Source organism: Macaca mulatta, chromosome 2 (assembly GCF_049350105.2).
Source record: "Macaca mulatta isolate MMU2019108-1 chromosome 2, T2T-MMU8v2.0, whole genome shotgun sequence".
Classification (NCBI taxonomy): Eukaryota; Metazoa; Chordata; class Mammalia; order Primates; family Cercopithecidae; genus Macaca; species Macaca mulatta.
In genome coordinates this window covers 16,820,111-16,836,249 of record NC_133407.1, presented here as the reverse complement: position 1 = coordinate 16,836,249, position 16,139 = coordinate 16,820,111, and the positions used below count along the sequence as shown (strand labels likewise).

At 44.6% G+C, this 16,139-nt stretch overlaps 1 protein-coding gene across 4 annotated transcripts in view; it reads right to left on the bottom strand.

Moving 5' to 3' along the window:
* Window positions 1-16,139, bottom strand: part of OSBPL10 (oxysterol binding protein like 10) — a 326,237-nt gene that overhangs the window by 19,676 nt on the left and 290,422 nt on the right. For all 4 annotated transcript variants that reach the window (XM_015132398.3, XM_015132400.3, XM_015132397.3 and 1 more), the window contains one exon: window positions 1,020-1,500. In XM_015132398.3, the coding sequence (XP_014987884.3) occupies window positions 1,020-1,500 (481 nt within the window). The remainder of the gene's footprint in view (window positions 1-1,019; window positions 1,501-16,139) is intronic.

Genomic DNA, 16,139 nt, shown 5'->3' with positions numbered 1-16,139 from the left:
TGAAAGTTCAACTGCCCTCTCCCTCGTCTTCCCTAGACCCCTACCTGCTTTATGTTTCTCTACAACACTTATCGTTCTTCAACTTACCACACAACCAATTTTATTTACTTATTTCATTTCCCCATGAGAAAGAAGGAGAATAGAAGCATCATAAGAACACAGCTTTTTTGGTCTGTTTTGTTTTCTCAAGTAGCCACAGCTCCTAAGGCAATGTCAAGCATCCAGTAGGTGCTCAATAAAAATGTGCTAAGGGAATGAAAGGTGCTCTTATCTCATGGGGTTTTGGAAGGGCTTCTAAGGAGACATGTACTCTCTGAAACTCAAAGACAAATTTGGAGTTCGATTCTTTTTTTCTAGGAAGAGAATCACAGCCTTAGAGCCTTGAAGAGATTTGTGACTCAAAAAAAAGTTGGAAGAACCAGTAACACAGAAGCTTGAATTTAACAAGGATTATTATAGGTTTCTTCAAACAATGAATAAACTTCATTCACAGCTATTTGCTAAAATAAGAATGCGTGATCCACCAGTGGCGTGATTATACTATGTTCTTTCTTCAGAATTTCTAGCATAGATTCGAAAGATTTGTCTTGGGAATTTTTATGAGCAGATTTTGAATAGGCAGCATGATTATCCTCATTGTCTGTGAGCCAGAACACCAGTGAGGATGAATAAAAATGTGTTTTCACAGATTTGGAGGCCAACTCTTATATTCATGCAAAGCTGAAAGAAAAACGTACCTGTAAGACGCGCACGCACATGCACAGCACGGGAAGGTCCAGGTGTGAAGGTCCAGGTGGGCGGCTGTCAGGCAGATATCCATTACCTTGGCCCCACTGGGAAATTACCAGACCTTGTCCCCAAATAACAAAACCCATCCCTTTTACCACCCACCCTCTAATTCCAAAACAAGTTAAAAACAACAACAAAAAAAAAACTCCACACACAAAATTATCAATCATCTACCAGGTATAGAAATGTCACTGTGTAAGAGCCAAACTCCAACACACGACATGGCTTACCTTCCCCTATCATAGAGACCCCCACGGACATGCCCATGAACTTGCTTTTGGTCCATACATGAGTGTTGACGCACAGTCTCTTCTCCTTGCACTCACAGTAGAAGCAGGAGATGGGTGGGTGATGGGACACTTGCTCAGCCACAAACCTTAGTTTGTAGCTATTGGAAGGGTCATCGGCCATTGGGTGTTCATGACAGCCAGCAGGAGAGCGGGGAGCAGTCCTCTTAGGCTTGACCCTGTCCTTGGGAACTTCCCAGGAGCAGTGAAATGTCTCGCCTATGATGGGGTTGTAGGGCTTCTTGGCTAAAGCGCCCTTGCGGCCCTCGTGAAAGGCTGTGAGATAATACTCCACGAAGCAAATGACTCTCTCCTCTGGTGTGGCCCCAGCGGTGATGGCCAGCAGTAGATCTGGGTGCGCCATAAAATCTGCATACATCTCCAGCAAAGATCGCTTCTCCAGGATAAAGGTGGGAAGCACCACCTGCATTTGGAAGCACACAAAGTCAGACAGGAATCCCTGGGATTACATGGAAAAGCTGAAAAGAAAAGTAAAGGCTGCAACCACTGTCAAGCAAATTCAGAACATCTCCAGCCAGGGAGCAGTCTGTTTTGACTTGTGCACAAATGACAAATCAAGGGCAACAATATCAAAGAAATGAGAAGTGGCAGTGGAATCAATGGGAGCCCGGCTTTGTCAACAAGACTGTTCTGAGTGATTTTCTTCCTTGCTTACCTGGGCTAACACAATAGTCTCTGTCCCAGTCTCCACTGCCATCTCTCCCCTAGCTCTCCATTATTTAGGGATGTGAAGAAGACAGCCTCGAAGGGCTTTTCTGTATTCCCCCTGCCATCAGGCACGAACAAGTGGGGCGGCAGGGGCGGGGGTAGGGGAGACGGCAATCAATGTGTTCCCACAAACATGGATACTGGGGTTTGTTGGTGCCACTTCATAGGGGGTCCAGACAGACCAGGACCCACCACCAATGACAGTGTGCATTGGGAGACCTCGGTAGAAGAATGGTGTACAAGCCCCACCATGACCGAGGAAGGGTAGGACTGTAGAAAGAGCCCACCTCCAGGAGGGGGCAGGCCCATCAGCAGGCAAATGTCCACAGAGCTGCCGCACAGAAGAGGGGCCATGGTGATTCCATCTGTGAAGGTCGGTCCTCAAGGCTGCTCCAGGAGAAACCAGTGGAAGTTACAAAGCAGGCTGGCACTGAACCTGCTGAACCTGCTGCTAAAGGACTGGCAGAGTGGCTACCCCTACGTTTGTTATTGGCACCATGACTGAAGACAGAAACCTTGTAGGGGCCCGGATAACTCTGGTAGAGATTAGACAGAGACTCCTCATTGATCCGAAGTGGATCCAGGTGGTTACTCAGGGGGCTCTACAACTCCAAATGTCTGTAACCCAATGATTACTTGATCATTTGCTTTAAGTCACTTAAAGCAACTGAAGGTATTCTGAAACTGAGAAGCCCATAACTCATTACTGTTGCTGCTTTTTAAAGAAGAGAAAGTCCATTTTTCACTGTCCTAGAGTGATCTTAAAATAACTTAAAACAAATATCGGGTATTTGTTTTTTTGTTTGTTTTGAGACAGAGTCACCTTCTGTCACCCAGGCTGGAGTGCAGTGGCACAATCTCAGCTCACTGCGACCTCCACCTCTTGGGTTCAAGCAATTCTCCTGCCTCAGCCTCCTGAGTATCTGGGACTACAGGCCCTGCCACCACACCCAGCTAATTTTTTTTTATTTTAGTAGAGACGGGGTCTCATCATGTTGCCCAGGCTCATCGTGAACTCCTGAGTTCAAGCCATCCACCCATCTCGGCCTCCCAAAGAGTTATCAGGTATTAATAATCCACCCACTTAGCTGCAACACACAGCCAGCTTTAATCCGGAGCATCTCATCCTGTTCCTCCTAACGTGGACTCACAGGATTTTGAAACTGGAAAGCTAGCCCAGATCTGCTGGGTCATGCAGGCAACACGCCGGGTTCCAGTGAGTTGACCAACACCATGGGCCTGGTATACAATCCCTCTTTACATAACGAATTCTGTCCTTCCTTTCTGCAGTCCTTCACCCCCATGAAAACATTTGGGAGGCTGTATGATCACGGACCACAAATATCACACAGGCTCACAGATCTGTAACCCTGACTCGACTTCAGGATTGCAACCCCCTTCCCTGCAAATGGCTTGGATATGATGGAAGGGAGAAGAGACGCCGCTGTGGTTTGAGTTTGTCCCCTCCCAAATGTGTGTTGCAATTTGAACCCCAATGTGTCAGTGTTAGCAGGTGGGGACTAGCAGAATGTGTGTAGGTAATGGGAGCAGATCCCTTACGAAGAGATTAATGCCTTCCTTCAGGAGCGAGTTCTCACTCTCTCAGGACTGAATTAGGGACCGCAAGAGCATGCTGTTCTAGAAGCGACCTTGGCTTCCTAGACCCTCGTGCTTCCCACGTGATCTTGCACACACCCGCTCCCTTTTCTGCCACGTTTTGACCCAGCGCATGGCCCTCACCAGAAGCCAGCCAGATGTGACACTGTGCTCTTCAACTTCCCAGTCTGCAGAACTGCGAGTTAAATAAATGTACTTTTCTTAAAAACTACTCAGTCTCATTCTGTCACAGCGACACTCAAGGGACTAATACAGATGTCCAGAGAGAGACAGGCAGACACGAGAACAGCAAAGTACAGAAATTTCAGAGGAAACTAGAAAAAACCCCATCTGCTAGAGAGGTAAAGCTTGGTGGATCTCCTTTAATGCTTTTCTATCTTTCATTTAAAAAGTATGTCCGGAGAAAATGTAACTGTGCTAAATAAAAAAGCAGCCAGATGTAAAATTGAACATGTAATACAATCCAAGAATCATAAAAACACTCAAAACGTTAACATGTCTGTCTGGGTGATAGAACTGAGTGATTTCAACACTCTTTTTTCTGAGTATCTTTCTGCTTTGCTTTTATAATACACACAAAGAAGAAACATTATTTAAAAACACAACTACGCAAATCAATGGAGGTTTCCTAATTTTCTTTAATCCACGACTTGAAAAAATTGAGAATCTGGCTGTCCTAGGATCTCATCTGGCCAAGAAAAGCATTTAGCTTGAAATAGCCTTCAGATGCCACCTCTATCACTTCCTATGCCTTTTTCGTGGGGACAGGTCGTCATTCAGCAGCCATCACTGTGCTCTCTGGGGGCTGCTCTTCCAATGAGGCTTCACTGGGGTCAGGCTGCTGTGTTCTCCCACCACAGAGCTGTCCAGTAGCAGAGTAACTGACCCCCAAATACTCACCACACTTCCCTCTTCTGCCCCAGAATCACCCAAGGGCTCCCCTATGAACTCCACCCAGATAGGGTGCACAGCTTGCGGAGTGTGAATTTCAGCAGCCTGGAAATCCCTTAATGAAGCCAAATCAATGACAAAGGACAGGTGGCCAACAAATGTCTGCATGTGCATCCCTTCCCCAAGTGACTCCATCTCCTGCTCTCTCCCTTCCCAGGTCCAAGGGGCCCTGTGATCAGAAGGCAGGCCAGGGAAGGGGAAGACAGAAACATACACGGAGGCCATCAGCCCTGACGGGTATAACTTCAAACAAAGATAATTTCGTAACCTCGGCTCGTGTCTTTTTCCCCACTCTATGGCAATGGGGCTTCTGTGGCAATAATTCCACTCTGAACACGAATCCTCATGTTTGTACCCAAGATTAAAGTTAACAAGGAAAATCGATACAATGTTTACTCTCTAGTTATGTACTTTTGAAAAGGAGAAGAATTTAAGATATTTCCCCCAATTTAGTCAGCATTTCTGAACTCAGAAGCTGAAGGATTAAAAATAAATAAGTAAATAAATAAGAAAAAGAACTCTACTTGGAACCCTGAGTCATGGAATGTCAGAACCAAAAGGCAGCCTTCAGGATGATTTCGTGCAACGCCCTGGTGCCACAGGCGAGGGCACTATGCCTGGGCCACCCAGTGGCTGAACCAGCAGGGAACCTCAGGCTCCCAGCTGCCACCTCCAAGTCCCTGTCATTACTCCATGACACATCACGATTATCTGTTTCTGGTTAACAAGAACATCTTCTCTCAGTGGACAAGGGAGACAGTTAGGATGTCTGAGCCACCCCAGCTGCTGTCATGGATTAAGAAGAGGGGAAAGGGCCAAGCATGGTGCCTCATGCCTGTAATCCCAAGAATTTGGGAGGCTGAGGCAGGAGGATCACTTGAGGCCAAGAGTTTAAGACTAGCCTGGGCAACACAGTGAGAACCCATCACTACAAATAATAATAACAATAATTTTTTTAAAAGAAGTGAGCAAAGGAGATAGAATGGGCAAGACTGTGGGACATGAGCCCCACCTTCTAAGGCCATTTCACTCTTCCCAACATAGCAAGAAAATCCACCATTCCAAACATTATCATCAACATCATAAATGGAAGGCAGATCGTTGCAATGAAGGAAAGGCACGGGAGGTGTAGCTCCTGAACTGGATGTCCAGCCTCCTGTCATACCTCCAACTCTCCTCCACACCACAGCCAGAGTCATCTTTCTAAAATCTCTGTAAGAGATAAAGCCTCCACCTCCCTCTGGTCTCACACAATATCCTGGCCGACTGCCCCCATCCCTCCCTGCACAAATCTCCCCTCACACACACACACTCCCTTTTTCTGCCCTTTCTCCTGCCCTGTCTATATGACAAAAAGTTCATCAGCTCAAGCAGCTCTCTCCTTTGTGAAGCTTTTTCTGACTGTTTCTGCTTCCAAGGCTAAAGCAACAACCCCTCTTTCCCATCCTCTACACCTCACACATATCTCCACCTGCAAGGCTTTTTTGCTTTTATTCATGCACACGTTTCAAAACTGTAGTGGATAGACACCTGACCCCTTAGTACCCAGCAAAAAACAAGACAAACAGATGAACTGCACGAGAGACACTTTTGTTTCCTTTGACACATTGAAGTTACCCATATTTTTAAATGCAGATTCTCACTCACCATGCTTTTAATTCTTCTGAATATATCCAGCCAAGTTTTCAGCTGCTGCTTCTCTCGAGGAACATGAGAATATTCACATAACATACCAACTTCTGGGCTGAAGCCAGCTTACACGGAATCTAGCTTATTTCAGGAACATGTTTTGGGGGGTAAGGAACCAGAGCCTGACCTATCAGAAGTGCACTCTAAATGTCTAATGAATGAGTAGACTCAAAACCGGTCTGCCCCACACTCTACTGGATCTCCTAAGACACCTCTGGGGCCAAAAAGAATGTGGCTGGATGACCTCCAGGACGGGCCTTCAAAGGCTCCAAAGGAGCCAGAAGGAATGAAATCGCTTGTATGAAGGCATCTTCCCCTTCTCTTTACCAAAAGGAAAAAGAGAGGCTCTGCTCAGCAACCTCTGCCAATTATTACTGCCCAAACTGTTTAGTCTAACTCTTAACTATGGGGGGGGGGGCGGGAAACAAATCCAAACTGAGGAACAGTCTGAAAAAAACAAAATGAAAGCAAAGAAAACCTGACTTGAACTCTTCAGTATCACTGCCATGAAAGGGAAAAAGGAGGGGAATTTTCTAGGCTAAAGGAGACTAGAGACATCATAATGACCAAATGTAACATAATCTGGGTTGGATTCTGCAGTTTTAAAAAACAGCCATAAAGGACATGATTGGGACAATTTGGGAAAATTCACCATGGGCTGAATATGAAATAATATTGCCTCAATGTTACATTTCCCAATGTGACAAATGTATACTATAATGTCCTTAGTCTTAAAAGATACTCACTAAAGGGGTAGGGAAGAACTGTCATGATGTCTGCAACATACTCTAAAATGGTTAATCGAAAAATAAACATACATGTACAATATAGTTTGGCTGTGTCCCCACCCAAATTTCATTTTGAATTGTAACTCCCACAATTCCCACGTGTCATGGGAGGGACCCAGTGGGAGGTAATTGAATCATGGGGGTGGGTCTTTCTTATGCTGTTCTCATTAATAGCGAGTAAATCTCATGAGATCTGGTGGTTTTATAAAGAGGAGTTTCCCTGAACAAGTTCTCTCTTTGCCTGCTGCCATCCATGTAAGACATGATGCTCCTCCTTGCCTTCTGCCACGATTGGGAGGCCTCCCCAGCCATTTGGAACTGTTAAGTTTGTTAAACCTCTTTTTCTTCCCAGTCTCGGGTATGTCTTTTATCAGCAGCATGAAAATGGACTAACACAATGTGTAACACACATATGTACATGCATGTGTATGGATAAAGTTCTGGAGGGAGAGAGCTTGAGAGCTAGAGAGAAAAATGGAAGAAGGAAGGAGGGAGGAGTGGAGGAGAGAGGCTGGCAGAGAGGGAAGAAGGGAGAAGAAATGCAAAGCACAAAATGTTAGTAATTGGCCAAAAAAGGTAAAGAATATTATGGGAGTTGATATGGTTTGGATTTGTGTCCCCACCCAAATCTCATGTCAAATTGTAATCCCCAGTGTTGGAGATGGGGCCTGATGGGAGGTGACTGGATAATGGGGGCACACTTCCCCTTGCTGTTCTCATGATAGTGAGTTCTCATGAGATCTGGTTGTTTAAAAGTATATAGCACCTCCTGCTTTGCTCTCTTTCTCCTGCTCTGGCCATGTAAGATGTTGAGAGCTTCCCCTTCGCTTTCTGCCATGATTGTAAGTTTCCTGAGGCCTCCCCAGAACCTGTACAGTCTGCAAAACTGTGAATCAATTAAACCTCTTTTCTTGATAAATTACCCAGTTTCAGGTAGTTCTTTATAGCAATGCAAGAACTAATACGAGAGTCCATTTTGCTATTCTAGTAACTTTACTGTAGATTGGAAAATGTTCAAAATAAAAAAGTTGGAGGAAAAAGAAAAAAGGTTCTACTGGGGATGCAATACCTGAGAACATAATAATTTTCAAAGACAACCTTCCCAAAATTGCAGACTGAGGGAATATGGGCTCACAGCCAACATCAAGTCCAACCTACTAGGCATGTATTCTGTACTTTGAAATGATGTGGCTTTGTCAGAGCACGAAAAAAAAAGAATACCTGGAGAGATGGAGCAGAATGGGTTGGGAGCAGAATTACTATTTCCTCTTTCATCTTCTGTTGTGTGTTTCACTGGAGTTTGTACAGAACACCAGATCAACTTCAAAACCATGAACTGAACACTCTGGACAAGATGTCATACTTTTCATTAAAACAGACTTCCTAGTCTGGTCTGATTTCTTCCTGTCCTACAATCTCCTGGGCACCCTCTCCTTTTTCTTTTTCTTTTTTTTTTTTTTTTTTTTGGTGTGTTTGCAAATAAGTAATTTAATCATCCATTTCTTGGACAGTGGACACCAGGGATACAGACCCAAGGAGTGGTGAGTACTAATTGGGCTGTCTGCCTCCGACAGAGGGTGAGTGATGGCCCAGTTGTTCAGACTGATGGCATCCAAATGACCTGAAATCACTGCTATGGATTTACCAAGCCATCAATAAAGACTGCCTTTTCTTCCATTAACATAATTAAGACAATGAACTATTTGGGGGGAGGGAAAAAAAGAGAGGATCTGCACTAGGGACTCAGAGAACAATTAATTACATTTAAAGTGGCATCAATCTAGAAGTAAATAATCTTCAGGTTGGGCTCTCAGGCTCTTAGAAATCTGAAATAAACAATCACCATAGGGGAAGGCACAGGACACCTGGAAAGAGGGATAGTCCCCTCCCCACAACAGGGAGCACAGCTGGCCTCTGCAAATAGAAGGCCAAGAGTAGGTGCAATTTTCTTCAAAGAAACACCAGTTGCCTGGGTGCAGTGGTTCAGACCCGTGATCCCAGCACTTTCAGAGGCTGAGGTGGGAGGATTGCTTCAGCCCTGGAGTTCAAGACCAACCTGGCTGCAAGACCTTGTCTCTACACAAAAAAATGTTTTTAAATTAGCCACGTGTGGTGGTGCATACCCGTAGTCTTACTGCAGACCTAGCCATTTGTAGGCTGAGGCAGGAGGATCGCTTGAGCCCAGGATTTTCCGGCTGCAGTGAGCTATGATTGCACCACTGTACACCAGCTTGAGCGACAGAGCAAGACCTTATCTTTTTAAAGAAAAAGAAAAGAAAGAAAAAAGAACCATCACTTCATAACCTCGGAAGTCATCTTCCTGTTTTACCCTTAGATGGGCAAACACACCCAGTGCAAACAAGCAAGCAGAGAGGCCTCGACCACCACAAAGGTTCATTTATGTCCTGTTTTGAGAAAACCAGGAGAAATGCACGGAAATCCAATTTTACAAAATAAAGGGCAGATAATTCACACTGCAAAAGGTTTCTTGACTTAGCCAACCTTTTCCCTGGGTTTCCTTAACCTGCCAGCTCCCTTCACACCCATTTCATGGTGCCTGAAGCATTATGAACAGCATTCATTAAAATTTTTGTTAGATGGGAAGAGTTTGAAATAAAATTTTACTTTTTCCAAGAAGATATTTACTACATAGAAAGATATCTGCTGAAGTTAACGCGTGTGTGTTCCAGAGTCCCAGACACCAGCTCTGTTGGGAGCAGAACGTCATCCCTTAGCAGTGACTAGCCATGTGTACGTGGCAAATTCTTCTCCCCAGGACTCAATTCCTCAGTTGTAAAATGGAGAAAATAAAAATACCAACCTTCTAGGCTGATTGTGAGTATCAAATGGCAGTATTAAATCCGTCCAGTGCCTACCTAGCATCCAGGAAATGCTCATTCTAGGCAGGCTCAGATTATAGACCCCTGTGATCAGGAAACAGTAACCTCATTTGGAGACCAGGGAAGATACGAGCAACAGAAATTAGACACAACCTTGTCACCTAATATTTCAGTGACAATGCTGAAAGCTAAAATGACTCACAATGCCCAGAGCAACCCCAGGACCAACTCTGATACTTCTATAAACAATCCGTCACCTGCTCAGAGAAAAAGGAGAAATAATTGTATAAGACAAAAACATTGCCGTGAGAATATTTGAAATATTGCAGACTTAAACTGTTCTTAGAGCTCAAGCCAGGGCACAGCACTCATTATCTTGTGTAACCTTCTTAGATGCCTGTAAGCAGGTACGACTATTCCATTTTACAGATGAGGAAACTAGCGTCCAGAGAGGTTTTGCAATTTACAATGGCTAAGTCAGTGGAGAGCTGGAATGAGAATCAATGCTGCTTGGCCAAGGCCCATGCTGGGTCGCTCAACACCCCCAAGGGGCCTGAAGACTATCGTGACTGTCACTCTTTCTAGAAGTGTGGATTGATGAGCTGCTGCCAACAGGACAGAAAGGGAGCATGGAGATCGCACAAACTGCATCCCCTCATGAAACAGATTTACACAGACAAGCTTAGGGAAGCCAGGTCTCCACTCTGTCTTCTATTAAAAGGCAAACACTTGGGAGAGAGAACAGGCTTTGCTTGACAGTATACTGAAAACCAGATTCAGGGAGAAGAACAGCTGGAGGGATCTGGCAAGAGAAGTGGAAGCAGGACCAGGGAGACCAGAGATCCCTGAGGTCCACATCTCTGCCTTGAGGGGTTCATTCCCAGGATAAACACTGGCCTGCTGACCCTTTTCATTAAAATTTCCCTTTTACACAAAGGAGCTCAAGCACCACAATGTTAATCTTTGCATATTGTGATTGATGCTAGAAATCGGGCCTAATGAAATAATTCAATCAAAGGAAAAAGTCTGTATGACCAAGAAGATGTTCACTATATCATTACCTATAACATCAAGAAGCCAAAAAGAGACAACGTGACCAACCACAGACTATTTGTTGGGAAAGTAAATGATAATGCAGCCATATGGTAGAATGTTATATATCCATTGAAACGTACACAGGTAACGATGTCACTTTCGGTAAACCCGTGGTGAGTACATGATGTCCGCTGTAGTGTGATTCTATATACCAGGGGTCGACAAATATAAGCCATGGGCCAAATCTCCACTTGCTTTGACAACCAGTTTTACTGGAACAAACTATAACCATTCATTTCTGCATTATCTACAGCTGCCTTTGTAGTCAAATGGCAGAGTTGAATGGTTGCAGTAGATAGACCATGTTCTACAAAGCCAAAAACACTTGTTATCTGGTCTTTTATTTAATTAAATACAAAATTTTTTAAAACAATGTGTTGCTCTGTTGCCCAGACTGGAGTGCAGCGGTATGATCATAGCTCACTGCAGCCTCAAAATTCTAGGCTTAAGTGATCCTTCTGCCTCAGCCTCCCCAGTAGCTGGGACTATAGGTATGTGTTACCACACCTGGCTAATTTTAAAGTAGTTTTGGTAGAGACAAGGTCTTGCTAGGTTGCTCAAGCTGGTCTCAAACTCCTGGCCTCAAGCGATCCTTCTGCCTCAGCATCCAAAACCACTGGGATTACGGATGTGAGCCACCTGTCTGACCTTTTACAGAAAATGGTTGCTGGCTGTGTGCAATGGCTCTTGCCCGTAATTCCAGCACTTTGGGAGGTCGAGGTGGGCAGATCACCTGAGGTTGGGAGTTCAAGACCAGCCTGGTCAATATGGTGAAACCCCATCTCTACTAAAAATACAAAAATTAGCTTGGCATGGTGGTGTGCACCTGTGATCCCATCTACTCAGGAAGCTGAGGCAGGAGAATCACTTGAACTTGGGAGGCCGAGGTTGGAGTTAGCCGAGATCACGCCACTGCACTCCAGTCTGGGTGACAGAGCAACACTCTGTTTCAAAAAAAAAAAAAAAAAAGGTTTGCTGACCCCTGCCCTATATTATCCATATATTTTATATTCTTTTGTATCCATTCAACATTTAATTTTAAAATTATTTTAATTTTTAAAGAAGTTTCAGTGAACATTGCTATGATTTTTGACACATGCAGTCAATGCTTTCTAAAAATGCAATCAATTTATAATGCTATCAGCAAGGAGTTGGGGCATCATTTTTACCCTGTATACGCTAAATATGTATCTACTATTTTGTTGCGGATTTAGAAGGTCTAAAATAAGGTCATTTGTTTCTTTGATTAGTAACAACTTAAAAAATTATTTAAGAGTCATAGAAAATTATCTCAGCAAGCTTCTCTTTCAAAACATGAATCTTTTTTTTTTTTTTTTTTTTTTTTGAGACGAACCTTCGCTCTTGTTGCCCAGGCTGGAGTGCAATGGCACAGTCTCGGTTCACTGCAACCTCTACCTCCCGGGTTCAAGCGATTCTCCTGCCTCAGCCTCCCGGGGAGCTGGGATTATAAGCGTGTGCTACTACACCCAGCTAATTTTGTATTTTTAGTAGAGACGGGGTTTCTCCATGTTGGTCAGGCTAGTCTCGAACTCCCAACCTCAGGTGATCCGCCCACCTCGACCTCCCAAAGTGCTGGAATTACAGGCATGAGCCACCGTGCCCGGCCTCCAACCATGAATCTTGTCTCACGTGTTCTTGACTGATGAGCTATGAATTGGGTATCTTTAGGCTAGGGACCTCATCACCAGAGCACAGCTCAATCCACTAGTTTTGGCCACAATCTCCATCCCCAACCTCCTACCTATTCTCTGAAGCCAGCTGTGCTCTCTGAAAGGATTCAAAATACACTGTTCGATATTTTTCTATATCTATAACATTGGAGTTCAGACTACATCCTCTGAGAAATCCATACAGGGTTACAAACAGACACACACATCCTAGGCTGCCATTATCTTTAACTACCACCCATAAGCTCAAGTTCAAGCATCCCTCTCTCTGCTATTGCCCCATATGTCCCATTCACCCCATCCAGTCTCTAGTCCTACCAGCACCTTTGACCCATTGACCTTGTACTGTCCACCTCCCCCCTGTGGTCTCACTTCCCTCCACTCCCAGTAGAGTATCTGGCCCAACCCTATACTTACTCCCTTTGATCTGCCTCAAGCCACAATGCTACTCTCTCCCTCCATCCAGGCAACTAACCGAGAAAACCTTAACTCTGTTTAATCCAGCCCCTCACATTCTGTATATCTCATTCTGGCAGCTCAACTTTCTTAGAGAAACAGAGACAACATGCAGACTCTGAGTTTAAATTCACAACCTCAAAACCTTAAGTGGCCCCCTGGTGGTGTGTGACAATCCTCCTACCTGCTTCGTCTCCCCAACCACTTATTTCCTGTCTTCTCCCTTCTCAAACCTCTAATAATTCTTTGCTCTTTTTCACTCCCAGCTGGTCACTTTCCTGCTTTTCTCACTGGGAAAACTGAAGCAGTCCGGAAAGTTCACTTGATAATGATAACAGCAAACACAGCATGCACTCTGTGCCAGGCACTGCTCTGAGTCCTTCACACATCACTATGTATACATACAGAGTGGCCCTATGAGGAAGGTACGATTATCAACCCCCTTTTAAAGGTGAGAAAACAGAGGCACTCAGATGCAAGGTAATACATAGACAGGAACTCAGTGAGATGCCAGCCCAGGGAGTCTGGCCCAGAGCCATGTGCTTAACCACGAAGGTCTCCTGCCATCTTCTGGTGTCTCTCTCTGCCTGCCTCCCTGCTGCAATGGATGGATTATCCTATCTCTGGCCAACTCCCCTTCCATGCACTGGATCCCATGCCCTCTCACCTCCTCAAATTCCCGCACTCATCTGCTTCCTCTCTCCTGCAGCATTTTTTCCTCTCTTAATCCCATCAGCATTCAAGCATCTTAAGAAACCAAATCTCCCTTAATTTCAGATACTCTTACAGTTTCCACCCAATTTTCTGTTCCCTTAATATCAAAGTTCCTTTAAAGAGCTATCTTTATTCCCTGTCTTTATACCACATTTTTTCCCATTCTCCCTTGAATGCACTCCAATTAGACTTTGGCAAAGCCAAATACAAGGGTCCATTTGCAGGCCCCAGCTTTCTGGACCCATCAGCAGCAATTTAATACAGCTGATCAATTCTTTCTTCTTGATACTCTCTCTTCACGCGGCTTCCACAACATCACACTCCTCTGACTTCTATCTTACTTCACTGGCTGAACCTTCTTAATCTCCTTTGCTAGATTCTTCCCATCTCCCTGACCCCTCCATGTTGGAATATCCCAGGACCCTGTAATTGGATATTTTTCCCCATGTCTCTACTCATTCTCTAGAGAAACTCATCTAGCCTCATGGCTTTGAACACCATCTATACATTGTTTCCTCTCAAACTTGTACCTGAGCCTCACTCATGAACTCCAGATTTGTATATATCCAAATGCCTACATGTCCTCTTGAATGCCTAGCGGATGAATATCTCAGATCTAATCAGATCCAAGACTGGATTTGTGATAGCCCCAACATCTCCAACCTGTTCTTCCCTAGTCTCCTTCTCCTCCATAAAATGGAGTGGTAATCTGTTACATTGGTGACTTTCAATAAACCACACCTCCTGGAATTTACACTTTTGCATAGTCCTCCTTCAATCTGGCCTGGATGTGTGACTTACTTTAATCAATAAAATAGAAGTTATCTTGTGCCAGTTTGGGGCCTAAGTCTTAGGAAGGCTTATCAGCTTCCACTTTTGCCATCTTAGAAGCCTTGAGCTGCCATTTAAGAAGTCTGGCAACCCAGTTGGAGAAACCATGTGGGAAGAACACATGAAGAGAGAAAGGTCCTAAGACTTCACGAAGAAAGAAGAGCCCAGCTCTTCCGGCCAAGTCCAACTCACCAGCGAACAACAGGCATGAGTGACCACTGGCAAGACCAGCATAAGAGCTGCCCTGCTGAGCCCATTCCAGATTGCATAACCATGAATAAAAAAAATTTGGGGGTGGTTAGTTACCAGCAATAGATAACTGAAACAAATGGCAACTAATAATAAATGGCAATTAACAATAAAACAATAAAACAAATGGCAATTAATAATAATTATTATTCTAGCTGTTCAGGCCAGAAATAAAAGAATAAAACAAAATTTAAAAACACAATAAAACAAAAAATAAAAAATAATAAAACAAATAGCAATTAATAATAATAATTATTCTAGCTGTTCAGGCTAAAACTTTAGAGTCATCTTTTATTCCTCTCTTTCTCTCATACTGCACATCATATGCAAATCCTGTTGGCAGTATCTTCTATGCACATCCAGAATCAGCCACCAGCACTGTGCCACCAGCACCTCACCTAGGTTACTATAGTAGCTCCCTCCTTTTTTTTGAGATGGAGTCTCGCACTGTCGCCCAGGCTGGAGTGCAATGGCATGATCTCGGCTCACTGCAACCTCCACCCCCCGGGTTCAAGCAATTTTCCTGCCTCAGCCTCCCGAGTAGCTGGGATTACAGGTGCCCACCACCACACCCAGCTAATTTTTTGTATTTTTAGTAGAGACAGGGTTTCACTATGTTGGCCAGGTTGGATTCAAACTCCTAACCTTGTGATCCACCCTCCTAAGCCTCCCAAAGTGCTGGGATTACAAGCGTGAGTCACCGCGCCCGGCCAGCTTCCTCTTCTACCCTGACCGCTGCTCTTCACACCCCAGTCACCCCGCCTCAGTCTATTTTTCACAGCAGAGTCAAAATTACCCTTTAAAAATACAAGCAAGCAGGCATGGTGGCTCATGTCTATAATCCCAGCACTTTGGAAGGCCAAGGCAGGTGGATCACTTAAGGCCAGGAGCTCGAGACCAGCCTGGGCAACATGGTAAAACACCGTATCTACTTAAAATACAAAAAAACAGTTGGGCATGGTGGCACACACCTGTGATCCCAGCTACTCGGAAGGCTGAGGCAGGAGAATCACTTGAACCCAGGAGGTGGAGGTTGCAGTGAGCCAAGATGGCACCATTGTCCTCCAGCCTGGGTGATAGAGCGAGAATACATCTCAAAAATATAAAATAAAAATAAAACAAAAATACAAGTAAGATCACATATTCCCTTGCTCAAAACCCTCCAGGGGCCGCCCATATCACTCAAAACAACATCCTGAGCCCTCACAATATCCTAAACGGCCCTATGACCTGCTGTCTCACCAACTTACTCTCCTGCCAATTCCACTCAGTTCACTCTGATCCATCCACATTGGCCTCATGCCCACATGCCAAACAAGATCCATCTTGGGCCTTTTTCACCCCCATCCCCTCTGACCAGAACACTCTTCCGTAGATGCTCACACGGCTGTCTCCCTCATTTAAATCTGGTCTCCA